Source organism: Macaca nemestrina, chromosome 11 (assembly GCF_043159975.1).
Source record: "Macaca nemestrina isolate mMacNem1 chromosome 11, mMacNem.hap1, whole genome shotgun sequence".
NCBI classification, from domain to species: domain Eukaryota; kingdom Metazoa; phylum Chordata; class Mammalia; order Primates; family Cercopithecidae; genus Macaca; species Macaca nemestrina.
The window spans coordinates 11,539,739-11,567,598 of NC_092135.1; the positions used below are offsets into that span (position 1 = coordinate 11,539,739).

A 27,860-nucleotide genomic window follows, 5' to 3' on the forward strand; every position below is an offset into this window, starting at 1 on the left:
CTGCAGGGATAGTTAAATGTTCATGATAGTTATTTCTGGAGTGGTGAGATTCTCGGTAATGTTTTTTCAACTAGGATTTGGTACTTTTCTTCAGTGTTTTAATTTTTTTTTTTTTTTTTTGAGATGGAGTCTCACTCTATCGTCTAGGCTGGAGTGCAGTGGTGCGATCTTGGCTCACTGCAAGCTGCGCCTCCCGGGTTCACGCCCTTCTCCTGCCTCAGCCTCCTGAGTAGCTGGGACTACAGGCGCCGCCACCACGCCCGGCTAATTTTTTGTATTTTTTAATAGAGACGGGGTTTCACCGTGGTCTCGATCTCCTGACCTTGTGATCCACCCGCCTCGGCCTCCCAAAATGCTGGGATTACAGGCGTGAGCCACCGTGCCTGGCTCAGTGTTTTAATTTTTAAAAAATAAACACATTTCATTTTCTATAAAGACATTTTTAAAGAAATATTTATATTTGCTGAACCTAATTTCTTCTATACTTATTTACACCTGGAGTGGCTCTTTTTTTCCTGTTGCTGTGGCCTGTTTTCTGGCATGGCACCTACCCCAGACCAGCGTTGTGGGACCCGCAGAAGTGCCTGCTGTCTATCATGAAAGCTGCATTCTCTTCCAGCCTCCTGGAAGACTGGCTTTCCCAGCAGGGTGAGAGGCTGGGCCAAACCATCTCTGACTTCTTCCTGGCTTTGCTGGAACAAGCACTTCTGTATGCGCAGTAGAGGTGTGAGTAAGAGTTTCGTTAAGGCACAGGCATTGTCCTCTGGGTCAAGTTCACTGACTGCGGCTGTGGTCAACTGAGCTCAACTAGCCCAGAATGACAGCCTGTCAAACGGTCCTCTTGGACAGGGTTATGGAATTCAATGAGATAGTGCATGTGATGTGCTTAGCACAGCACCTGGCATGTGGCTAACAATCAGTAAATAGAAACAATTATGAACATCACGCCAGCCATGCTGTGTGCAACCAGACACCCATCAAGGGTATATTGAGCACCAGGTAAAACTGACCATTGCTACCAATGTGATAGAAAATTGCCACCTGTCTGTCCAGCTTTTCCTGACTTCTTCAGTGTGTCATTAATTACCTACATCCTCTAAAAGCTAGGGAACTCATTTGCATCTCATATATTAACTATCCCTAATTATTCTCCCCTTCCTCACTATTGGGTTTGGTGCTTTGGAAAATCTTTTAGAGGTTTGATCTCTCGATTTTACCTCTCATGAGGACTCTTTTCCAACCCTGCAGATGGCCCCCGGCTGTTCCTCCACTTGCTGACCCGGAAGGCTATCATTATCAGAGGCCCTTTGCTGGTTATCTCACTAATTTCCATTCCTTGTTGGAAGTGAACCTTGCCAAAGACCTGCATGTTGTCATTTCTGTAAGCAGTCATATGGCCAGTATATGTTTTCTGAGATGAGGCTGTTCTTCATGGTCCTAACTACCAGCAAGAAGCATTTTATGGGGGCCTGCGCTGTGTGCGGGAGATCCAGTCTTACCCTCCCCGTGACAATCCTGATCTGTCCCCTGCACAGTTTGTGCTGGGGTTTGGGGGCCTTCTGTCTCACCTGTCCGCAGGAGTACAGTGAGGCAGGGAGGAGAAGTAGGGGAAACCTCCCCTCATCATTTTCCCCTGTGGATGTAATGGCTCTGCCCTGGATTCACAAAGGCTGCTGGACCCCGCAGGTAGGGCTTATTATGTGATAAACTACCTCAGCCAGGGGCCAACGGGCCTTTGGAGAAAAAAGAGGCAAAAAGGAACCAGCACATGCTCCCTTTTGAAATATAAGTGGGTAAATGCTGGTGTGTGGACAGCACAGTGGCAGGTACAGCCAGGAGTATGGCTGAGCCCAGCTGAGATGGCATGATTGGACTATGGGCAAGTCCAGACAGGCTGCCCAGAGCAGGTGCTGCATGAGAGTGCCTTGAACCTCGACAGGCAGGTTACCCTGCTCTTGGTGTCTTTGTGTTCATGCTGGAGGATGGGAATTGGTTCTTTGCTAGAAGGTGCTTCCTGCTGGATTGGTGGCCCCCAGGTAATGTCTAGAACCAAAAAGTGGTTTGAGGCCAAAGCAAGGGCAGAGTCTCTGGCTTTATTCCCAAACTGATATAAAGTTGTAAAAAAATGTGCATTTCAGAAGAAAATGCAAAATATAAAATTATTTGTAAGTGGCTTATATATTTCTTATAATTAAAAAAAGAGAGAATGAACTTATTGAAACTTTATATAAGAACTCTAAGCAACAGCCCCCAAGGAAGTCTTGCTTAGCCAGTCATTTAATGCTATAATTTACCATTTATATGAGTTAGATGAATTCTTCCTTAGCACATGTGACAACAAGGGAATGTCCAGGATCACAAAATAGTGATAAGTAGACAAGTTCAACAATTTTTTTGTGCCATTTGCCTGATCTCCGATGCTAATAAGATCTTGGTCAATACTTCTCTTCAGAGTTCACGGAAAAAAAAAATCTTGGCCAAAGTCATGTATTGCTGGCTCTTCCAAAATTATCAACAGAGTGTTCTTGAAGTTTTGGTTGCACATGATTTCTTGTCAGCAGTACAGGAAGGCCATAAAATCTTTTATTCATTTTCTCCAGTCTCAGGAATATCTTGGCCCCAACAACAGCAGGTCGAGCTTTTGACAACTACAGGGCACACCGGCATCTTAACGATGGCCCGTTGAGTTAAAGTTGAGGGCATACCTTATAAATAGAATTATTAATAGCTTGATTCAAATTGTGTTTTCATTTGGCAAACTTGAGCATAACATGCCTGGAAGGTATGCATAGATGATGCTTCTAGTTCCTAGAGAAGATACGGCTTCATAACCTAGCAGACGACGGATGTCCCAAGTCTTTTAGAAATCAGTTACCAAACATGTGCTTGAAACAGTGTCTACAAATACACATGCTAACTGTGTAAAATTAGCCCAGTTTCTTAGTCTATCTGAACCCAGTTTGTAAAACGGAGGCCATAATGCCTTGTGGCCAAAAAGCCATCCATGACTGTCCAGCTATATGGCCTCCGAGTCAAGCCAAATACCTGGCAAGTCAGGAGCCCAGTGAGCACAAAGATCGTCAGAGCTGCACTCACTCTCCATGCAGCCAAGGCTTTCTTCACTGCAGGTGAAATTCTGGAACCTCAAAAGTGTAACAGCCAAAGATGTACTGATACATCATCAAAGTGGGAACCAAAACAAGAACGTTCCTGAGACTGGTGGAGCAACGATGGCCTGAGATTCATAAAATAGCTACTGAGGAGGCTGAAGGGCAGAGCCCATGAGACCAGTATGGAATGCCACATCAGCAGCACCATCCACACAATGCAGGTCATTCAAACCAGCAAAAGACGGATCCCAAAGATCAAGAGCCCTGGCTGGCTGGGCTTCTCTCCTTCTTTCCTTCATTCTCTTCTTTTGCACTGCACTTTCCTGATTTTCTTCCTTGGTCTTTCTTTGTTCCTGGATCCACTTCCCCTTGCTGTCCTCTGAGTGTCTGAGTGGTCCTTGGTCCACTTCTCTATTCACATTCACTCCCAAGGTGACCTCACATCCAGTCCCAAGGCTGTACAAATAAATGTACAACACCCAGTGACACCCAAGTGTATGTCCCTAGCACTCCCCTCTCTCTCAACTCCAAACTGGTATATTCAATTTAATTTCACTTAAAGGACAAATTTAAAATATTAAGTAATAAATAAAGTACCAAACAACCACAAACTCTTATCTGATGAATCAGACAAAGTATTTCATGTATCATGCATTTGTCTGAATTATGTGGCTCCACATTTTATAATCCGAGCACTGGGGGAAAGGCCTGCATGATTTTTTTAAGTGTGTCATACATAGTTGTCAGTCAATTCTGCTTAATGCTGTATTTTATGATCTACGTACTACACTGATTTTGAATAGGTTGTGTTTCAAAACCCTCTGGGTAAATTAATATTCTGAGTCTTAGGTCACTGTTTTTCAGAGAAGTATGGCTAGGCCATAAGCTGTTAAGTTTTTCTTCCTTTTCCTGGTTACTGATGTTAGCTCACTTCGAGATCTCAAGTGCTACGTGAGTTCATTCCAACACCACGAATTCCTGGACTCCTGTCTGTACCCACCTCAGTCATACCTGTAAACCTGCACGCTGACCTGTCTAAAACAGCTCCCATCATGACTGCTCAGAAATTGTAGTGGTCCCTTCTGCCCATGGAACTTAACAGAATTATGGACCATCAGAGGGGCAGGGACCCACAGGAAACCTACTGTGAGAATATCAACTATACTTAACATCTGAAATATTATCTTGTTTAGTATAATTTTAGTGACCACTTATTTTCCCTTCTTTTTCAGGCCCACACAGCTGAAAATAATAAGCCTCTTCTCTCTGAAAAGAGAATCAAGTCCTGTTTTTTTGCAATGTAAACAGTGGTTACCTTATATTTTTAAAAAATCTCAGAATGGCTCCTGGTCCTCTAGAAAATAATCTATGTACATTTCATAATTTAGAATTAATTCACAGTTTCTGCTTTAAACACTCATTTGTCGGACACAATATGTACTTGCAGTACTGAAAGAGTTGTAAACAAATGAATACGTAGACTTATAACCATTTTAGCAATTGTTAAATTGTTTAAATTTAACGATTTTAAATATCTGTCCACAGTAGACCACAGTAGACCACTGTGGACAGATACTTGAATCCCAAACCTAAATATCAAGAGACAGGAACTGGGAAGCAGAGATTACTTTAGGTGTAAAATCTCACTTTCAAATGTCCTTAGCAGCCTAGCGATCTATGTCCTCTGGGGCATGCAAAAACATACTGTCCACACCACAGATGAGACAAATTCATCAGACCCTTCACTAAGATTCTAAAAGCTCTGGAAGAAAGAAGATTCCTATTTTATCTGAAATTGAATTATAAGGTGGATACAAAACCAAGGATGCACCAGGAGCCAAACGTAGAATGGAAATGGATCAATTTCTGATTTTAAGTTTCGATCTTGGAAGAAACTTACCTGAACATTATTAAAAATTATCTGCATGATACAAATGATCCCAAAGTGTCATTTTTCTGATGTGTCTAATTCCATTTTACATCATGTCTGTTATGCGTAAAATTCATCACTGTTATGTGTTTGAAAATATAACTTTTGAGTGCAGCTTATTCTTGTTTTTAGAACTTGACACCTACTTTTCAAATCCTCTCCTTGACCCGAGAACTCAAAAGAAATTGGAAACTTGAAATTTTTTTTTTTTGAGACGGAGTCTCGCTCTGTCGCCCAGGCTGGAGTGCAGTGGCGTGATCTCAGCTCACTGCAAGCTCTGACTCCTGGGTTCACGCCATTCTCCTGCCTCAGCCTCCAGAGCAGCTGGGATTACAGGCACCCGCCACCACACCCGGCTAATTTTTTGTATTTTTAGGAGAGACGGGGTTTCACCGTGCTAGCCAGGATGGTCTCGATCTCCTGATCTCGTGATCCGCCCGCCTCGGGCTCCCAAAGTGCTGGGATTACAGGCGTGAGCCAGGAAACCTGAAATCTTCACACTCCTTACCTGATGTTGGCTCAATAGCAAAGGCTTGATGAGACTGAATCAAAGTGATATAGAACTCAAAATCTACAGGGCAGCTGCACTGCAAAGGAATAACATAACTTTTGCTGCAAAACAAAAAAGAAAATAAAAATATTATTTTTCTGTATTACTGGTTCTTTTGGTAGCAAGGAATGGAGACTTAAGTTATGTAATAAACGATGATGACTGTCAATGCTGATCTGGCACTTCCTGTGTGCCAGGAGTAATCCCATGCATTTTCCATGTAGTAACTATTTTAATCCTATGAGATGGTGCCGTGATTATCCCCACTTACAGAAGAGGAAACTGAGGCACAAGAGAGGGTAAGTGTTCCACACGAGGTGATGTAGTTAGTGGCAGAACCGGATTTTACACAGTCGATTGTGCTGGGTGTCCATACTCCTCACACCACTGTCCTTGCTACCCGTCGAGTACTGTTAGGTTTATCTTCCAGAGTTGCAGTGATAGGAAAAGGCAGTCTCTACCACACAGCTCGGCCTCACCGAACCAAGGAAAGGCCAAACAGATGGGCTTATAGAAAGCCTGGGAGACCCCTGGCCTTTCATAGAGCCTGGATGGGACAGCATGGAAGAAATCACACCTTGGGCTGTGCTTGATTGAAATAGGCTAGGTACTCTTTATTTGGTCAGAAGTCCAGCAACCATTAGAGAACGTGGAGGAGGTCTATGTACTCAGAAATGGTCTGTCACCCCAAGACAAGGCAGACTTCTAAGCTAGCTTGAAGCTGTTGCTTACAGCACCCCAGGAGCTGTAGCAGCGGTAGCATTTCTTGGAGTGCCCCATGCTTCCCATAAAGTCCTGTCCTTCCATCAGGGCAATCCAAGTCAGTCAGAGTTGACCGCCTGGGGGAGCAGAGTCTCCAGGGTAATTCTACGTCCTATGCAGCGCTGGGGGCAGGTTGTCGGGTCCCCTTGCAGCAGTAGGAAGTCAAGTGCCTCCTTTCAAGTGACCCATCCACTCCCTGCATTCCTGATTTGTTTGCACACCCTCCCTTCTCCTTCAGCCACCAGCTAGCTTCATCTTTGACTCTGTACATCTCTTCTCTACCCCACGCCTTCTGAGCCCTCACCCCATCACAGCCCTCCTGCCTCGAGGCTGACCCTGCCTCTTATCCTTTTAGCTTCTGGCTTCCCTGCCAACTGCCCATCCCCTCTCATTTTCCAGTTCATATTCCCAGGAGAACACAGTTGTAATCTGGTTTGAGCAGAGCTGCCAGGCCAGCTGGGCTCTACTTTCTGGGCAGGACCCATCCGAACCCATCTGTCTGTGGACGTCTCCAATAATGACAGGCTTCCCTGCCTGCCCAGAGTCTGTCTTCCCTGGAGATTCAGAGTCCTATGAAGGCAGAGACCAAGTCCATTTGGGTCTCCAGTGTATCCCAGAGTGTCGCATGGACCAAAGGCTCAACAAATATTTGTTGGTGTGAAGCAAAATAACCCTTTTTTTCAGTAGCAATTTTGGGGATATGATATAACTCACATGTGGCTTTTAAAATTAGGCCAAAACATTTTTATTTGGCTTTAAAATTCACTATCTTTAAAAAATCTGTGAAATATTTCAAATATAAAGAAAAATGTAAAGAACAATAAAATAACAACCCCTTTATCTACTACTGAGCTCTAACAAATCTTTTGCTTTGGGCATATCAGCATTATGTTTTTAGAGAAATAAAACATTACAAAAGAGTTGAAGCTCCCTGTAGCTCCTTCCCCAATTCTCTCTCTTCCTCCCTTCTTTAAGATAGTCAGTTTTATCAATTTTTATTTTGGAGAAAATTAAAATCTGTTCCAAACTATGAACACGGCATGTCTCTAATTTATTCAGGTTTAATTTTATGTCCTCAATCAAATTTTATAAGTGACCCCTACCCCGTATTCACTGTTCTACCATTCTCATGCATTCTAGTAATTACTACTTACATATGTATGCATACAATATGTGGTATGCATAAAATATATAGTATATTGTTTGTTTTTAACAATATTGCTCTGAAACTTGTTATTTTTGCTCAACACTACGTGAGACTTATCCATGGACATATGTAAAGGTCTGTTCATTCATTTTAACTAGTGAAGAGTATTCCATTATATAATCATACCACACTTTATTCAGCCACTCTCCTGTTGATGGTCATTTAGGTTGTCTGCATTTTTTCAGTATTGCAGTGTGGCAGTGAAGATCCTACTGCATGACTCCACGTGCACCTGCAGTAGAGCTACTTTAGGAATAACCCCAAACGGGATTTCTGGTTAGTAGCAAAGTAAAAATATTAAATTCACTAGATACGACTAAAATATTTTGCAAAGCCCTTTACCAATTTACACTTTTACTAGCAGAATAGGAGAGTTTCTGTTGCTTACCAACATTTAGGATTCTCAGGCATTTTAACGTCTGTCAACCTGTTGGAGGTGAAATGGCATCTCATTTCACTTTCATTCTCATTCTTTTGAGGTTAAGTTTCTGTTCCTGTTTATTCATTTGGGTTCCCTCTCCTGTGAATTGCCTGTGCATATCCTTTGCCCATTTCTCTATTCAGTTGTTTTGTTCTCTTATTCATTTGTAAATTCTTTTTTTTTTTTTTTTTTTTTTGAGACAGAGTCTCACTTTGTCACCCAGTCTGGAGTGCAGTGGCATAATCATAGCTCACTGCAGCCTTGATGTTCTGGGCTCAAGTGATCCTCCCACCTCAGTCTCCTGAGTAGCTGGGACCACAGGTATGCACCACCATGCCTAACTAGTTTTTAAATTTTTTGTAGAAATGAGTTCCCACTGTTCCCAGGCTTGTCTCAAACTCCTGGACTCAAGTGATCCTCTTGCCTTGGCCTCCCAAAATGCTAGGATTACATGCATGAGCCACCATGCCTGGCCTCATTTGTAAATTCTAATATTAATTTAGTTAATTATATGCATTACAAGTATCTTTTCCAAACCATAGTTTATTTTTTGATTTATTTGTGGTGTTTTTTGTTGGACATAAAGTTCTAATTTTAAGGTAGTCAGTTTTATCAATCATTGTTTTAGAGAAAATTGAAATCTGTTCTAAACTATAAACACGGTATGTCTCTAATTTATTAAGGTTTAATTTTATGTCCTCAATCAAATTTTGTAAGTGTCTCCATAGTGAGCTTACACATTTTGGTTAAGTTTTTCCCTAGGTGTTTTGGTATGTTTGGGTTGCTATCACAGAATACCATAGACTGGGTGGCTTATGAACAACAGAAATTTATTCCTCACGGTTCTGGAGGCTGGGAAGTCTAAGATCAAGGTGCTGGCAGATTTGGTGTCTGGTGCAGGCCCACTTCCTGGTTCATAGATGACCATCTTTTCACTGTGTGTTTGCATAATGGAAGGGGCTATGGAGCTCTCCAGATCTCTTTTATAAGGACACTAATCCTGTTCACGAGGGCTTTGCCCTCATGGCTTCATCACCTCCCAAAGGCCCCACTTCCTAATATATCACCTTGGGGGTTAGATTTAAACACATGCATTTTGAGGGGGAAACAAATATTCAGACCATAGCACCAGGTATCTTATAGCTTCTGTGACATAGTGAATGGAATGTTTGTCTTTTACAATTCATTATTGCTAGTGTATTGCAATGCTACTTTTGGATTTTGATCTAAAACCCTGCTAAAGTCTTTCAGGGGCTGTAAAAGTTTATCTGTAGATTTCTTCAGATTTTCTATGTAAAAAAGTATACAGTCTAGGCCAGGCACAGTGGCTTGCACCTATAATCCCAGTGTAAGTCATAAAATCTAAAAAAAAAAAAGAGAGACTCTTTCCTATTTACTTTTCCAACTCTTATAACTCATATTTTTTTTCTGATCATTGCATTGATGACTTCCAGTATAATACTGAATTGAAGTGAAGAGCATCTTTTTCTTATTTTGACTTTATTGGAAATACTTTAATTTTTACCACTAAGAATGATGTTTCTAGAAAGTTTGTGACAGCCTTTATCAGGTCAAGGAAATTTTCTTCTATCTATTTCTAAGCTTTTTTTCCACTTAATCATGAAGGAGTTTTCTTTTTGTTAAAATTTGCTTGGTATACATACTTCTTCCATTCCTTCATTTTCAAACTTCCTGAAAAGTTTTATTTTAGGTGTGTCTCCAGAAAGTAGGATATAGCTGGATTAAAAAATGTTTAGCAGGTGGGATAATCTTTTCATTTTAATAGGTGAATTTAATCAGTTTTCATTTGTTACAATTAATAATAGATATATTTGAACTTATTTCTACCACCTTGTTTTGTGTTTTCTAAAAAACATCTTTGCTTCATTTTTGTTCTTTTGCCTCTTGCTGGACTGATTGCTTTTATATTTCTACTTTTTTTCCTCCTATGACTTGGCAGCTATAGATTGCATTTCTATGATTTTAATTATTACTCTAAATTTTTAAAAGATATGTCTTATTGACAGCTGGGTGCTGTGGCTCATGCCTGCAATCCAAGCACTTTGGGAGGCTGAGGCGGGGAGACCACGTGAACTCAGGACTTCAAGACCAGCCTGGGCAATGTAGCAAAACCCAATCTCTACAAAAAATATAAAAATTAGCTGGGTGCAGTTGTGTGTGCCTGTAGTCCCAGCTGCTTGGGAGGCTGAGATGGGCAAATGGCTGGAGCCTGGAAAGCAGAGGTTCCAGTGAGCCGAGATCGCATCACTGCACTCCAGCCTGGTTGACAGAGCACAGGCCCTGTCCAAAAAAAAAAAATATGTCTTACTTATTGGAAATTCCCAACAAAGTCTACACATACCTAGTATTTCTATCCTCCCAAATACAGTGCGGTCAGCCCTACCTGCCTATTGAAGACTTTTTCTTACCCCTCCATCTTGTATATGCTATGTTGAGTTGTAGCTTTAGCTTAAACAACAAAAAATACTGACTTTTAAAAATGGTTACTTAATTAAATTTACCAATATATGTAATTAATTTTGGTGTTTGCCATTCTCTTTCGATTCCCATGGCTACTTTCTGAATATGTTTTTCTTCTTGCTGGCATATGCCTTTTAAATTTTCTTTTAGTGAGGACTGTGTGTGGGAAATTCTTATGTAAATACACTTATTTTTTATTTTCTTCCTTGGGAAAAATTTTAGGTTGACTGTTTATTTTCCCTTGGCATTTTGAAAATATTTACTCCACATCTTTCTTTAATTGTTTGTTGCTGATGAAGAATGGCTGTCATTTTTTTTGTAGATTATCACTCTTTTCTCTCTGGCAGCTTTTTAAGGTTTCTCTTTTTTTTCTTATTTATTTGTTTGTTTGTTTGTTTGTTTATTTATTTATTTATAGAGATGGGATCTCACTTTGTTGCCCAGGTTGGCCTCAAACTCCTGGGTTCAAGTGATTCTCCTGCCTTGGCCTCCCAGAGTGCTGGAATTACAGGCAAGATTTCTCTTTATTCTTGATGCTCTGCAGCTTGACTCTTATGTGTCTAGGTAGAAATTTATCTTTATCCTGCTAGATATTAATATTTGAATGCACTGATCAAATCTTCACAGTTATCTTTAATTCTGAAAAGCTTGGTATTATTCTGTACCATTCCCTCCACTCTCACCTGACAGAACTCTAATTTACTAGACACATATGTCTTGGAGCTTTTCAGTCTAGCTTCCATACGCACTAATTTCCCTTCATGTAAAATGTAATCTCTATATACTCTATTCTGGGTGAATTCCTGTATTATTACTATCTTCCAATCTATTAGTCTTTTCTTCAACTGTGTCCAGTGTAGAGTTTATTCAATTTATTGAGATTTAAGTTTTCAGTGTCTATAATTTGAATTTTTAAGATTTCTAATTGGTTGTTTTTATCTATCTGATCTTTAAGAAAATGTCCACCTATTTTTGTTTCATAATTTCTTGATATTTTCAAATGAAAGTTTGTCTCAATCATCTCATTGAGAATCCTAAGTATATCTATGTTAAAGTTTTATTAAACTGTTTTTAATAATTCATTTCATTCCATTATATTCTGATTGTTGGGTTTTGGCTTTCTTAGCACAAGATTTATTCATGTGTTTTGGAATTTGGATTTGCAGGCTCACTTTGAGTAAAAGGATTTAATCTATATTCAATTTTATAACTGTGTATTAGGGCTCCTGCCAGCCAGCTATTTTAGTGCTACAGTGAACTCAGTCACTGGGCCAGCAGGTAACGTGGCTCACCTCTGCACCACAAGCTGGTTAGTACTGTCGTTTACACTTTCCTCTGTCCACAACCAGGGACAAGGCCCCAGGTCTAGGCAACAGGTCAGCAGAAGGTTTCCAGCTTCCTTTCACGGGGAGTGCAAAGGTGGGGCAGCTCACCTCTTCTCCTGGCTGCAGGCCAGGTGCGGATTCCCTGAATCAGGGAGATACTGGCGGTCTCCTTTACCCCACGGAGTGGTCTCCAACACTGCCTGACTGCTTCAAAACCTGGAGCCTGCTAGCCTGTGGCTCCACCCTGCAACCCACTCGGCATTTCTACGCTGTTCCTGCTCTGTGGAGTTGTTCAGCTTGTTTCTGAGCCTGAGTGTGCCTTTCTGGAGGTCTCTTTTTATATTTTGTTTGTCACTAACTAGTAATTTCACACAAAAAAGGTTCATTGCAGTGTGAGCACCCTGCTTCATCCTGACCAGATGTCTCTAAATGTGCTTTTGAGAGATCTACAGTCTGAATGCAGAGTTCCTAATGTCAGGCAGTGCCCTGTTTCTAATTAATTTGCACTGGTATTTGTTTTTAAACCACTGTTCCTTAGCGATGACGTCTCTTTGAGAGGAGCATAGCTGTACTGTGAGCACACGAGATCCCCAACAGGGTACAGGCCTGCATCAGACTTTATATACTCATGTTCAGGGGCCCTAGGTTTCTGATAAAAATTCTGAATAAGGGTCACCACACAGGGTATGGTCTTCAGTCAACAGTAAAATGAAAACTTCATAGGATTTTCTACCAAACTCACAAATCTTATCTTAAATCAGGCTCTGTTAGAGATATGCAGTCAATCTTCACTCTCTGAGATGTTTCCTAATTCTGAAAAACGGAATATATGAAGGTAAGGCAATTCATCCTAATAGGTGCTCAGGTCCCACTGAGTGTCAGCTACTCTACCAGCGCTGGGTAGAAACACTAACATTACAAGTTAGTTACACGTGCCTGTGAGGTATTTATGCCCCTCAGAACCTAAGTAGGCCTTGGGTAATGTGCAATCTGAAGTGTTAAACTGCCCAAATACAGTCTTTGAAGATGAGGCCAGTGGACTCACATAGCCACACAGGCTGTGTTGCCCTAGGTCAGTAACCCAGGGGTGTGCTCAAGGCTGTCCCAGCAAAGCAAAGTCTGACACTCACGGCTCCTCTGCTAAAAGCTGCATGTTTGCATTTTCCTGAATTGAAACAAACAAAAACTCCTGGGGCTTTTCCCATTTGTCACATATACTCAATCTTCAATTAATTTCACAGCTCTGATAAATCCCATAGACAAGGTGTCAGGGTATTTGCTTAATAATAATTATTTGAAGCCAAGTTCCTGATGCATTAGCCAGTCTGGAAAAACAAACAGTTCCTTAAGGGCACAAAATTCCAAGTACCATAATTCAGAAGCAGATATAGCAGTGCAAGTACAATTTCCAGTGGAATTGCTGAACTTCTGCTTTCACTACTGCCGTGCATATTATGCATGTCAAATTAGTTTGCATGGCCACCATAATCATAAATCAGAGACAGTTCAGATGAATTTGAGTCAAAAGGAATTTTGGCTAATACGAAATTTATTTAGAAGTTTTTCATATTTAAAGAGACAGAATCCTATTCTGGGTGGAATTTTATATTTTAAACTAAATTCTTATTGTTAAATACCATTAATCTGATATATAATGAAGAAACATAAATACATATATATATATAAATACATATATATACACATATATTTCTCAGAGGTAAATAGGATACTGAATTAGAGTTCTTCTGTAACTTATAGGAATCAGGCAACTAAAATATTAAGGCAAGCAGATGTTAGTGCTTTTGGAAGTAATTACAACTTTTATCCCTGTTACCTTATTATTTAAACATATTATCAATTATGCTAAGGCTATACATAAAAATATATTAAATACTTTAAAATAATTATCCCCTATTTGAATAAAATTGAACTCAAACCTTTTAAATAGTAGACTTTTATATTACGATCATGTGGAAATTGTATGCCTAGTAGAAGAGAGCACAAATTTGCCTTACAGAAAGTAAATATAATAAAATGACTTAACAGAAATTCAAATTTTTTTCTTGTCCTTTCTCTAGAACAAGTTATCTTGAACTTACTTTAACATAAAATCAAATATACTCTCTAATTTAAAATATACTCTCTAACTAAAAAATCCCAATATCTAGAGAGGAGAGTGAACACTTGACCATAATAGGATTTGGCTTCTTTTCTGGAAAAAGAAGGTTAACTGACAACAAGCATGACAAATGCTAACTTTGTCCATGATGACTAGATGCAGAAGGCACAATAAATTAACCATTAGTTATTTCACTTGTATGAAATTTGAGCGAAACATCAAGATAAAAGAAAGCCTTTCCATAGAGATGTATGGATAAGGTAAACTATAACATAGACAATAACATGTGGTGGTATCAATACCAAGTGAAGCTTGGAGTTAATAGACCCAGTGATCTCATTTTAGGGTTAAGTCAATTTAGTAGGACTTTTCCATTGTCAACTGCTCATTGATATGAGAATCGTTCACAGATCAAAGGATGTGGACAACAATGATATATCATGTGCCATTCTTTCCCCTCTGGAGGTACAGAAGACTCACGAAATAATCCAGAGCCTGGGCAAGCTTTGGGGTTACACGTTGTGGCAGGTTTAAAATAAGTCTACAAACTCTTCAACACTCTTTCCACTTAGAGATGGAGTCTATGTGTTCTTCCTTGATTCTGGGCTCTAGGACTACTTAACTAATAGAATACAGTGGAAATCATGCTGTACCTGTTTCTTAAGGCTAAGGCCTAAGCAACTGGTATCTTCCATTTCTCTTGAGATGGTCATTCTAGAGCCTTGTCACCATGTTGTAAGGAAGCCCACATAGCCTGTGGAGAGACCTACCAGGACAGAACCAGACTCCCAGCCCTCAGGCCATCTGAGTTCCCAGGCAGTAGCCAGTATTTGAGTGGGGCATCTTGAGAGTGGGTCTTTCAGCTCCCAGCTGACCAGCCCTAGCTGACTGTGCATGGAGCAGAGAGGAGCACTCCCCATTAGGCCATGCCCAAGTTGTAGATCCATGAGCAAAATAAATGACTGTTGTTATAATATATTAAGCTACTACCTTCAGGGTGGTTTTTATACAGAAAAAGGAAACCAGAGAACATTCTCTTTCCTGCTTCATTTGTTCTTCAGCGAATGATTATCTTACCCCATTTCTGGATGCAATCTTAATTTGGCAATTTTAAAGTCTTTGTTTTGGTATTCTCTTTTAATATGTACCAGCTGTTGTGCTTACATGTTATCTAACTCTCTTAACAACCCTTTGAGGTAAGTACTATTATTATCCTCATTTTATAGATGCATAAACTGATCTAAAGAGAGGTCCAAAGTCACATGGTTAAAAAATGGTGAAGTGGAGTTTTCAAGCCAGGTCTCTAGAACCTAAGCTCTTACCTGCTGTACTATAGCCCCTCTCATAGGTCTCTAATATTACAGAAAAGCTCCTGGCATTGCATTGTTTGCATTGCAGTCCCCTTCCCTCCTGCTGCTCTCTTTGAAACTGATCCCTCTGTGCCTCGTTTGTTAAGCTTTTTAGAGGGCATTTCCTCTAATAAGCAACCATCAAAAAAGGACTATAACATCCCGCTATGGACTGTTTGTGTCTCCTCAAAATTCACATGTGGAAGCCCCAGTTCCCATGATGGAGGTGGGGACTTAGGAAGGTGATTTGGTTTAGATGAGGTCATGAGGGTGGTGCCCCCTGATAGGATTAGTGTCCTTTTAGGAAGAGGAAGGGACTGGAGCCCCTCCCCAAAACCCCACGTGAGGAAAGCCGGAAGAGGGGCCCCACCAGAGCTCAGCCATGCTGGTCCCTGATCTCACAATTCTCAGTCTAGATATGTGAGAAATGTCTGTGCTTTAAGCCTCCCAGTCTATGGGAATTTGCTATAGCAGCTGGAGCTGAGGCAAATGCCAAGACCTTTTTTTTTTTTTTTTTTTTTTTTGAGACGGAGTCTCGCTCTGTCACCCAGGCTGGAGTGCAGTGGCCGGATCTCAGCTCACTGCAAGCTCCGCCTCCCGGGTTCACGCCATTCTCCTGCCTCAGCCTCCCGAGTAGCTGGGACTACAGGCGCCCGCCACCTCGCCCGGCTAAGTTTTTGTATTTTTAGTAGAGACGGGGTTTCACCGTGTCAGCCAGGATGGTCTCGATCTCCTGACCTCGTGATCCGCCCGTCTCGGCCTCCCAAAGTGCTGGGATTACAGGCTTGAGCCACCGCGCCCGGCCTCCAAGACCTTTTATAAAATGTTACCAACTTCCTCTCAAGGACCGGCATACACATAGAGAGAAGGAAGAAAGTCAGGGAACTTGCCAGTTATTTTCATTTAAGCTTTAGATATAAATTGCTATATTCAGAATGTGATCAACAAAAACTGAAGGAAATAAGGCACAATATTAGCTGTCTGATTAAACCCTAATCCCCAAAGAAACAGGCAACAATTTGAAGAGCTATAAAGAGCTGAGGGTAAAATAGGTTTCAAAATAGGTTCAATAATGCTCTTTATCTAAGATAATTTATGTTCTTTTGAACTTTCCTGTGTTGCTTATCTTATTTTCAAAGACACAATCAATCTCACGGGGATTGGGGCCTCAGACCAGAAGTATGGTAGACCCATAAACTTTATTGATATAGTCAAATAAAGATAAACACAAATTTACATAAAGAAATGTTCACGTAACAGGCATTTACTAATTTTTTCCACCTAGAGAATTAAATAACACCCTCATTTTAGATTAAGCTTAGACCAATATTAGAGATAAAGGGAATCAAATGGCAAGCTAATGCAGGAACAGAAAATCAAATACCGCATGTTCTCACTTATAAGTGAGAGCTGAATGATGAGAACACATGGACACATAGAGGTGAACACCACACACTGGGCCTACTGGAGTGTGGAGGGTGAGAGGAGGGAGAGGGGCAGAAAAAATAACTACTGGGTATAAGGTACTAGGCACAGTACCTGGGTAATGAAATGATCTGTACAATAAACCCCTGTGAAATGGGTTTACCTATGTAACAAATATGTGCATGTATCCCCGAACCTAAAATAAAAGTTGAAGAAAAAGAAATGAAGTTAAAATTCCCAAATAAAACTTTAGTTTAAGGTTAAAAAAAAAAATAGTAGGTGGAATGAAAGAGTCAAGGGGGCTTGATGGTTTCTCTCCTGGCCTGACCTTTGACTTCCTAGCCCTTAGTTCAGTTCCCTCTTCAACCTGACTTAGTCCCACCTAGTGGTAAAGCTGCTCCCACCCCTCCACTTTCACCTCTGTCCCAGCAGTTTAAGAAAAGGAAGAATTCTGAAGACACTAGGGAACAACCTGAATTAAATAAGGCCACCTCTTCATACTTGGCAAAGGAAGTGAAGGCATTTCTCTGGAAGCTGGACAGGAACTGAATTCAGAACAAGTTAGAGGTGACCAGATGACATGATATCTGTCATCTGTAGAGATCATATGTACACTATTCATATTTCCAAAACACAGGTTTTTAAAACAATTGTGGTAAAATATACATAATATAAAATGTACTATTTTAACCATTCTAAGTGTACCATTCAGTGGCATTAAGTACAACCATGCTATTGTGAAACTATTACCACCATCTGCCCTCAAAACTTTTTCATCTTGCAAAACTGAAATGCTATATTCATTAAACACCAACTCCCTATTCTGCTTCCCCACAGCCCCGGGCAACCACCATTTTATTTTCTGTCTCTATGAATTTGATTATTCTAAGTACTTCATATGAGTGAAATCATACAGTATAAAATGCCTATTAAAAAATTAAATATAATTAACACATTTGACAATAGTTCTTTACACCTCACCAGAGTTGCAGATAACATGGAGGAAGGTGGGGTGAGGAAGGAGATTCAGGAGAGCCGACTGGAGGTGGGAGCAGGGCCTGTGGCTGGGGCCCGAGGACAGGGCGAGCTGGCAGAAGGAATGAAAGCCATGGTCAAGGGGAGGGAGGCAGCGAAGGTGGACGTGAAGGGATATGAAAAGCATCCTGCAGACTAATTTCTTTTTTTGTTGAGAAAACTATAGCATTTACTGGGGAAAGATAAGAGGGCACACTAAAAACTGCTGCTAGTCTTTTCTCTTAGAGAAGGCAGCAAAAGAAACCACACACTAACTATCTTCAAACCCCACTTCCTCAGAGCTAAATGACCCGTAATAGCGTGTGGCCTGAAACAGCCAGCAGGATCCCCAGCTGCCAGTTTGCTGGTCCCAATACCTTACCCACCAGCAGTAATTAAAACAAGAAGCTCACTTGGTGCTGGAGTAAGATATCCATTTTTTAAAAATAAAGCAACTTAAATTCAAATACTTGTGGTTTTGAAATTGCAGCATATAAGAATCTGGGGTGAGAAATTTGGGGCAGATTTAATTTAAAAAATTATTTGAGAAATTATAGTCACAGTTCAGTGAAAGAGTTGGTAGTTACTCTATTCTAAATATTTTGACAAGCATTACATAATTACATGGTAGAAACTACATTAAAAGTTGCATGTATGTGAGTGTGTGTGTGTGTGCATGCATGTGTGTGCAGATACTACAAACCTGGGCTGCTGCTGCAGCAGTGACCAAAGGTGGCTACTTGTGCAGTGTTTAGGTGTCAGATTTGACAGGTGTATTAACCAGGCAAGGAGGAAGAGAACCCAGAAAGCATTCTCAATGTAGGGGTGCCTCTCCAGGGCCAAAAACCATCCACAACTGTCATCTTTGCTCCTTCCAGGAATGTACTGTGGGCAGACTCTGAAATTCCCTATGTTATATTCTCAAATATTCATGGGAATTCATCCATGAACACTTTTCTAATAGTAGTTTACAGTTTCTTCTTAGTACTGATACTAGCTTGGTAGTTTCACAGAAGCCACAATGTGTACATGCTGTTGAATGTAATGAATCATTCCAAGAATTTATACAGACTAGATAGTAAACCCTAAACAAGAAAAAGGTTCCACCTGTAACCACTGCCCCTGGTACATACAATCATCTGCTCTAGACGTTGTTTCCAAATTTGTACCACTCCACCCCTTGGCCTCATGCAAACCAAATGACCCATTTGCACAAAATCTAGGGGAGGAGAGCAGAGTATTACCACTTTCAAGGTAGGCTTTTATAAGGTCAACACTGGCTTTCTTCACCTTAGGTTTTTCAGTCTATCCCTTGCTTTCTCTAGGAACCACAAGAAAGAATTTAACATTTTGTGAGAAAATTTTGAAAAGAATAACCCAAGTCTTCCACTGAAAGTTCCCCCTTCGTTGACTATCTTAAGGTGGCGCCCACTTCGGTAAATGAAAGGAAGAAATATGTATGCCCTTTTATTATTGCATGACAGATCCCTATAGTTTAGAGGTTGGATGATTTTCTTTTCCTGCTAAAATTGATAAAAGAGACTGGGTCAAGATGAGTAACTAGATTGATATTAGGTCAGCAAAGGTATATTAAATTAAAGAAGTTTTACACAACAATGTATGGAAAAATTTTTCCTATAATAAACATTAGGCTCTTTAAAAATTCTTTACTTCTTAGTGATTAGGTCTCGCTCTGTTGCCCAGGCTGGAGTGCAGTGGCACCATCAGAGCTCACTACATCCTCAAACTCCTGGGCTCAAGCGATCCTCCTGCCTCAGCCTCCTGAGTAGCTGAGACTATGGGTGTACCCACCTAGGCTGTTGTTAAATGACAAGAATTGTTTTATCCAAATATCAATGTGAAATAGAAGCTCACTGTGGATTCCTCCACCCAAGTAGGAGTAAAAGTAAAGAACTGTGTCGCAAGCTCAAGTCACCCTGGTCAGATGCTTTCATAAAATGCTGCTGCTCCTTTCCATCAATTTCAAACTTGAGGCACATAAAATGAGTCCCTCATATGAGTAAGCAGTGTTTCCCTTGACAAGCTGAAACAAGTGAATTTTTTCTTTTCGAGTAGGAAGGGTTTCAAAAAACACTTGTGAATATCAATTTGATCGTCTTCTCCTGACATCTGCATTCTAGCATTCTAACCCAGTTACAGCTGGTTCTCAGTCCCCTCTCCTAGAGACTCTTTATTGGCACAATTCAAGACTGGTGGTTGTCTATGTGGGGGCAAACTCTTACCATCAGTCTTCCTTCTTAGCACTAGCTTAAGAATGCACATTCCCATGTGGCCCAGATGCTTTAAGCTCCAGGGGCAGTAGGAGAATTTGGTTACACTCATGCATCATATTCTGACCTTGGTTGTTCCCATGCTTTCTAAAAGGAGCCATAAGATTCACTAAGTAAGGAAACGCATCCTTCGGTAAATTTCTGAACTTATGATGTAAAAGTTCAAGAAGCTAAAGTATCCTGGCTTTGGAATGGAGTCGCCAGGAGCCTCTTCTGTGAATGCTGTTAATGTGGCCCTGCAGGCTGCAGAGCCTCTATAGCCCTGAGATGAGTACATGGGCCACTTGCTGCGGGAGCCTATGGTGGCCTTGTCCATGGCATCATTTTACCAGATCTTCAGCCACCAGATCCACAGTGGATCCTCTCCTGGATTTGTTATCACTTCCCCAGGTGAGTTTCAATCAGGTTTGTTAGAGCATGCTAACCAATTGGTTAAAGTCAGCTTGGTGCAAGGAAAATGAGTTGATGGGAGAGCAACTGGTCAACCGACTGGACCTGCTCCAAGTTTCAACTAGTTATCTGGTACCAGGAAGATGCTGTTGGGTAAACTACAGACCATGATGAATTAACATGAACCTTTTTAGAACCATGGGATTGGAAAAATATAAAATTTCTGTATCCAATATAAGCATATCCATATTTACTTATTATGGGAAGATTGAGATTGTATTTTATCTACAATACTCTTTAAGATATTGAGTGATTACCAATTTTAACCAGCTATAATGGTTAGGATATCTAGTTATAAAGCACAGTTTCAACCTACAGAAGGGAAGGAGAACTAAAAGCCCTCTGTACCCCACAGATGCTGTGTTTGACTTGGAAATGTTGGACAGAAACTGGAATGCAACTTTCTGTTATTTACAGAGGCTGTCAAAATACATTTTACCAGATCTTAAGCCACCAGAGTTGTTTATAGGTAGTCGGCAAGTGCCCACGTGGAATTTAATCTCAGTAAGGAAAATTTACAACCATCAAATCCAGCCACTGAAAATGTGTCTGATGAATATATACCAGCCCACTTCAGGACCTTGGGGAAAATGTGCTGAGGTCTCATCCTGCCCTAAGAGAGGCTATCCTCGGACTGCAAAAGCAGCCCCAAAGTAAGGGGCAACCGCAAAGTAAGAAAGCAGAATTAGTGGTATTAAACACAAATCCTACAACCTCTGACAATTCTGTCCCAATTGATTCTATGTGAAAGGGAAAATATACCCTTCTGAATTCACCTTTTGCTGAATTTATGGTCTCCCATCAGCTTTGTGCTTTCTCATCATGTATGGTATTTCTTTTTTAGCTGTAAAAGTAGTAGTTAGGCTGGGTGTGGTGGCTCACGCCTGTAATCCCAGAACTTTGGGAGGCTGAGACAGGTGGATCTCTTGAGCTCAGGAGTTCAAGAACAGCCTGGCCAACATGGTGAAATCCTATCTCCAGCAAAAAATTCAAAGTTAGCCAGGTGTGGTGGTGCATGCCTGTGGTCCAAGCTACTCAGGAGGCTGAGGTGGGAGGATTGTTTGAGCCTGGGAGGCAGAGGTTGCAGTAAGCCAAGATCCTGACACTGCACTCTAACCTGGGTGACAGAGTCAAACTCTGTCTCAAAAAAAAAGCTTGGAAAAAAAAGTGGTTGTTGGCCAGGTGCAGTGGCTGGCGCCTGTAATCCCAGCACTCTAGGAGGCCGAGGTGGGTGGATCACCTGAGGTCAGGAATTCGAGACCAGCCTGACCAACATGGCGAAACCCCGTCTCTACTAAAAACACAAAAATTAGTTGAGTGTGGTGTCGCGCGCCTGTAGTCCCAGCCACTCGGGAGGCTGAGGCAAGAGAATTACTTAAACCTGGGAGATGGAGGTTGAGTGAGCCGAAATTGTACCACTGCACTCCAGCCTGGGCGAGAAGTGTGAAACTCCAGCTCAAAAAAAACAAGGCGGGGGGTGGTTGTTATACTAATTTAATAGTGTAAGTGCTACTGGAACTTCATTTTATTTTATTTTTATTTTTATTTTTATTTTTTTTTTTTGAGACGGAGTCTCGCTCTGTAGCCCAGGCTGGAGTGCAGTGGCCGGATCTCAGCTCACTGCAAGCTCCGCCTCCCGGGTTCACGCCATTCTCCTGCCTCAGCCTCCCGAGTAGCTGGGACTACAGGCGCCCGCCACCTCGCCCGGCTAGTTTTTTTTGTATTTTTTAGTAGAGACGGGGTTTCACCGTGTTATCCAGGACGGTCTCGATTTCCTGACCTCGTGATCCGCCCGTCTCGGCCTCCCTAAGTGCTGGGATTACAGGCTTGAGCCACCGCGCCCGGCGGCTACTGGAACTTCATACATTGCTGGTGGGAATGGAAATGGTACAGCCACTTTGTGAAACAGTCTGGCAGTCATTCAAAATATTAAACATAGATTTACCATATGACCTAACAATTCCACCTCTAGGTGTTTATCAAGAGAAATGAAAATATGTATCCTCATAAAAATGGATACACAAATGTTCATAGCACCATTATTCATAATTGCCCCAAAGTAGAAGCAACCCATATATCTATCAACTGATGAATAGATAAATAAAATGTGTTATATCCATTAAATGAAATGTTATTCAGCAATGAAAAAGAATGAAATAGTGATTTGAGTTGTGTAAACTACAAGTTGATGGCCTTTGAAAACATGATTGCTAAGTGAAAGAAGTCAGTCACACTAGACCACATGTTGTATGGTTCCATTTATATAAAATGTCCAGAACAGGCAAATTTATAGAGATGGAAAGTAAATTCGGGTTTGGCTGAGGCTGGAAAGTTTGAGGGTGGGATATGGGTAGTTGGTATGGGTTTTTTGGGGGGGGGTTATAAAAATGTTCTAAACTTGCATGTGGTGATAGTTGCATATACTAAGAAAGAGTGAATCGTACATTTTAAATTAGCAAATTTTATAATATGTGAATTATACCTGAATAAGACTTTTTTTTGGAAAGTATAAGTGTGTCTTTGTTCGTGCTGTGAAATCAGAAAGAGAAATACCCAGTTCTAGCTAGCTCTAGTCTTCACATGGGAGAATGGAAAGACTCAGCTCCAGCCCACTAGCCATTCTGTCTCACCTAAGCGGGTGGGGGACAACTAAGAAGTACTTGTGAAGTTCACAGTCCAGAGGCACAGGCTCACTAAAAGACTGAGCCTTAATCATAGGACTGTAGAATACCCTCCTGCTGTGACTTTACCAACACATTACAAAAGTGTGTTTACAGCAGTTTCTTTTACCCAGTACATGATGTCTGGCTATCAAGGAAAAATTACAAGACATACTAAAAGGCAAAAAACAGTTTGAAGAGACAAAGGAAGCATCAGAACCAGACATGGCAGAAATGCTAAAATTATCAGACAGGGAATTTAAAACAACTATAATTAATATGCTGAGGGCTCTATGGACAAGTAGACAGCATGCAAGAACAAATGGGAAGTGTATGCAGAGAGATGGAAATCCTAAAGAACCAAAAAGAAATTCTAGTGGTCAAAAACATAATAACAGAAATGAAGAATGCCTTTGATAGACTTACTAGCAGATTGGACACAGCTAAGGAAAGAATCTGTGAGTCTGAGGACATATCAATAGAGACTTCTAAAACAGAAAAATAAAGAGGAAAAAAGACTGAAAAACAAAAACAGGATATCCAAAACGATGGGACAACTACAAAAGGTATAATATACAGGCAATGGGAGTGCCAGATGGAGAAGAAAGGAATAGAAGAAATATTTAAAATAATGACTAATAATTTCCATAAATGAATGTCAGACATCAAACCACAAAGGATGAATGCAAAAGAAAAGAAAAAAAAAGGCAAAGAACCCTGCACTTAGGCATATTGTCTTCAAACTACAGAGAACCAGAGAGAAAAAAATATTGAAAGAAGCCAGAAGGAAAAAAACCTTCCCTACAGAGAAACAAAGATAAGAACTACATCTGACTTATACTCAGAAACCATGGAAGCAAGAAGAGAGTGGAGTGAAATATTTAAAGTGTTGAGAGAAAAAAACCACCGACTCAGAATTCTGTGCCCTGTGAAATTATCCTTCAAAAGTGAAGGGGAAATAAAAACTTTCTCAGACAAAAATGACAAAGGGATTGGTTGCCAGTGGACCTGCCTTGAAAGAAATGTTAAAAGAAGTTCTTTAGAGAAAATTAATATAATATGGGTCAAAACTTGGACTTACATAAAGAAAGAAAGAACAATAATTGCAGCACTATTCACAGTAACAAAGACATGGAATCAACCCAAATGCCCATCAATGACAGGCTGGATAAAGATAATGTGGTACATATACACCATGGAATACTATGCAGCCATAAAAAGGAATGAAATAATGTCCTTTGCAGAAACACAGATGGATCTGGAAGCCATTATCCTCAGCAAACTAACACAGGAACACAAAATCAAACACCACATGTTCTCACGTATAAGTGGGAACTGAACAATGAGAACATATGGACACAGGGAGGGGAACAACACACACTGGGGCCTATTGGGAGATGGGGGGCAAGGGGAGGGAGAGCATTAGGAAAAATAGCTAATGCATGCTGGGCTTAATACCTAGGTGGTGGGTTGATAGTACAGCAAACCACCATGGCACACGTTTACCTATGTAACAAACTTGTACATCCTGCACATGTATCCCAGAACTTAAAAATAAAAATAAAGGAAGAGCATTGAAGAAGGAACAAATGAAGGCAAAATTAAAACTTTTTAAAAAATTTTTAATTGATCTAACGGCTAACAGTTTGTTCAGGATAATAGCAATAATGATTTCAATTGTGTGTTCTTATGTATATATCTTATATGTACAAATATTCATATATATGTATATATAATGTTTATGTATGCTTATATATATAAGTGAAATGAGTGACAGCAATTATACATGAAAGGAGAAGGAGAAATTAGGATTATTTTGCTATGTTAAGGTACTCAAACTATCTGTGAAGCAGTACAGCGTTATTTGAAAGTGGCTTGGATTAGTTGTAAATACATATTGCAAACTCTAGGGCAACCACTAAAAAAAGTAAACAAAGAAATATAACTGATGTGCTAAAAGAAAAGAGAAAAAATTGAATCATATAAATACATGGTTAAAACCACAGGAAGATAAATAGTGGAAGACAAAAAGAACCAAAGTACAAGGGCAACAAATACAAAACTAACAAATATGGTAGATATTAATAGAACTGTATCAATAATCACTATGAACATCAGTAGTCTAACTGAACTAGTTAAAAGAGATCATCAGAGTAGATCACTATAGACACTTTGGAAGACAGTTTGGTAGTTTCTTTTAAAACTAAACATACTTTTACCATACAATCCAATAATCATGTTCTTTGGTATCTACCCAAAGGAACTGAAAACTTACATCCACACAAAAACCTGCACATGGACGTTTAATGCAGTTTTATTCATAATTACCAAAACTTAGATGCTGTCAAAATGTCATTCAGTAGGTGGATGAATAAATAAACTGTAGTACATCTAGACTATGGAATATTACACAGCACTGAAAAGAAATCAGCTACCAAGCCCTAGAAAGATATGGAGGAACCTTAAATGTATATTTTAAGTGAAAGCATTCAATCAGAAAAAGACTAAATACTGTATGATTCCAACTATATGATATTCTGAGAAACTATGGTGACGGTAAAAAAAAAAAAAAAAAAAAAAGTCGTTGCCAGGGGTTGTGGGGGTTGAGGGAGGAATGAATAGGAGAAGCATGGGATTTTTAGAGCAGTGAAAATACTCTGCATGATACCACAATGGTGGATATATGCCACACATTTGTCCAGACCCATAGGCTATACAGCACCAAGAGTGAACCCTAAACTATGGACTTTGGGTGATAATGATCTGTCAATGTAGGTTCATTGATTGTAACAAATATGGCACTTGGGTGGGGGTTGTTGATAAGGAGAAGCTCTGCATGCATGGGGCAGGGAGATATGGGAATCTCTGTACATTCATTTCAATTTTGCTTTGAATGAAACTGCTATAAGAATATAAAGTCTTCAAAAAAACTCCAGGCCCTATTATGGTAAGATAAATAGTCATAAAAATGGTTAAGATGGTAAATTTTATGCTACATATATTTTGATACAATACAATAAAAATAAAATCTAAAACTTAGAAGGAAAAAAAAAAAACCACCCTGCAAGCACAGTCAGAGGTCCCATCGCTGAAAGACATCATGACAAGTAGATGGTGAAGCCAAAAGAGGCACTGACCCAGGAGTTGCCTCTGAGTGGGGTGTGCGGGATGGAAAGACCAGTGTGGTAGGGCTCAGCACCGCCAGGTAGCTGGGACACGTGCCAAGAGGCAGCACTCAGAGGTGCACATTTCTAGGCCCATCATCCGATGACAAGCTGCCCCTGCAGACAGGAACGGAGCCCCGTTGAGGGTGCTCATGTCGGTAAGGGCTGGGGGCGGTGCTCATGCTAAGGCAGAGAAGGAGCAAGGCTGGACCGCAGTCGGCACAGAGTAGGATGGCTCGATGGGTCTCACAGGAAACAAAGTGCTGTGACACCAACAAAAATGAGAGTGGCAAGCTTGGAGACCACAGGCGAGACTGGCATTTAAGGTGATAGCTTCTCATGCATCAGAGGCAGTGGCTAGGAGCAAGTCCACCCTTGCAGGGAGGATTATTTTATCATTGGCAATATTAAGAATTGTCAGTGCATGGTAATATGCAAAAGCGGACTCACTTTTAGTAGACTTGATTGTTTTAAAATTTTCTACAGATGATGATTCCTGGAACACCCCCTCTTCTTTTCTACTCCACACCCTCCTTTTGCTGGCTCATTTCTAGTCAAATTTCCAAACTCAGCTCAGACATGTTCTCCCCCTGGAAGTGCTGCCTGAGCTCCTCATCCTGCCTGCCCTCAACTCACCTCAATGAAGCCGAGTCATCCCTTCTCAGTATACACTGAATTAGGCATGGAAACTCTCTATTTGGTCATGGTACCAGGTCTTGATCATCTCTGCATCCTCAGAACCTAACACTGTGCCTGGCACATGGCAGGCATTCAATAAAGGTTTGTTAACTGACTGACTGAATGAATACTGCATAAAGAACCCACCCAAATGATACCTTCAACCCCAAGGTAGCCTAGGATTAATAGAAAACACTTTAGCTGAAAGCCTTTTCCAGTAGTCACCCCCCATCCTGTTACCACACATTTTGGACCGAATGTAGGATAGCACAGTTTGAGCAGTTAAAAGTTGATTACAAGCCATTACATGAAGGGCATGAAGTCTTGGAAGGCTATGCCTGCTGCTGGAATGTTTGGAAGAAAAGAGTAGCGTGCTTATCTTTTGAAAGATTTTTTAAAAATATCACATCATTATATACAATAACTCCGTTAAATAAACCGTTCAGCTGAAATTTTCATTCTGGTTACAAATGAAGGGTATTATACACAAAGTAGCTTGGGAACAGCCTCTAGGGAGGTTGGTAGATTTTTGGTTTAAGAACCCAAGGCTGATGTCTGCATTATTAGGCATATTATTTTCACCAGTTTTATAATTCATTGTTTTCAACTCATAAGTCTGGCTTATGATCCAAACAAAAAGTAATTTATGGAAGGGAAAAAAGAAGAAAATAAAAAAAGAATTAGTGAACTACGGAGTTAGTTGTTTCCTGCCACTTCAACTTTGATAAAAATCGCTGTATTTGCCCACTCAAAGGAAATAGCTGTTCTCAAAATTCAGAGAGTGAGAGGACCCTGCAAGGAAGGATTCACTTATTTAAACTCTTGGCGTCCCTGTACAGACCTACTGAGGAGGAGTGAGCGAACACAGGAAGGGTTGGTGAGCGGGAAGGAGGAAGTACTGCGGTGGAGTTCTTGTAGAATTTT

The 27,860-nt window shown here is 40.5% G+C and overlaps 1 protein-coding gene across 8 annotated transcripts in view; it reads right to left on the minus strand.

Annotated features, from left to right (window-relative positions):
• The window catches only part of LOC105492480 (cilia and flagella associated protein 221), a 122,615-nt gene that overhangs the window by 76,302 nt on the left and 18,453 nt on the right, over positions 1 to 27,860 (minus strand). For all 8 annotated transcript variants that reach the window (XM_071072613.1, XM_071072614.1, XM_024796237.2 and 5 more), the window contains one exon: positions 5,549 to 5,652. In XM_071072613.1, the coding sequence (XP_070928714.1) occupies positions 5,549 to 5,652 (104 nt within the window). The remainder of the gene's footprint in view (positions 1 to 5,548; positions 5,653 to 27,860) is intronic.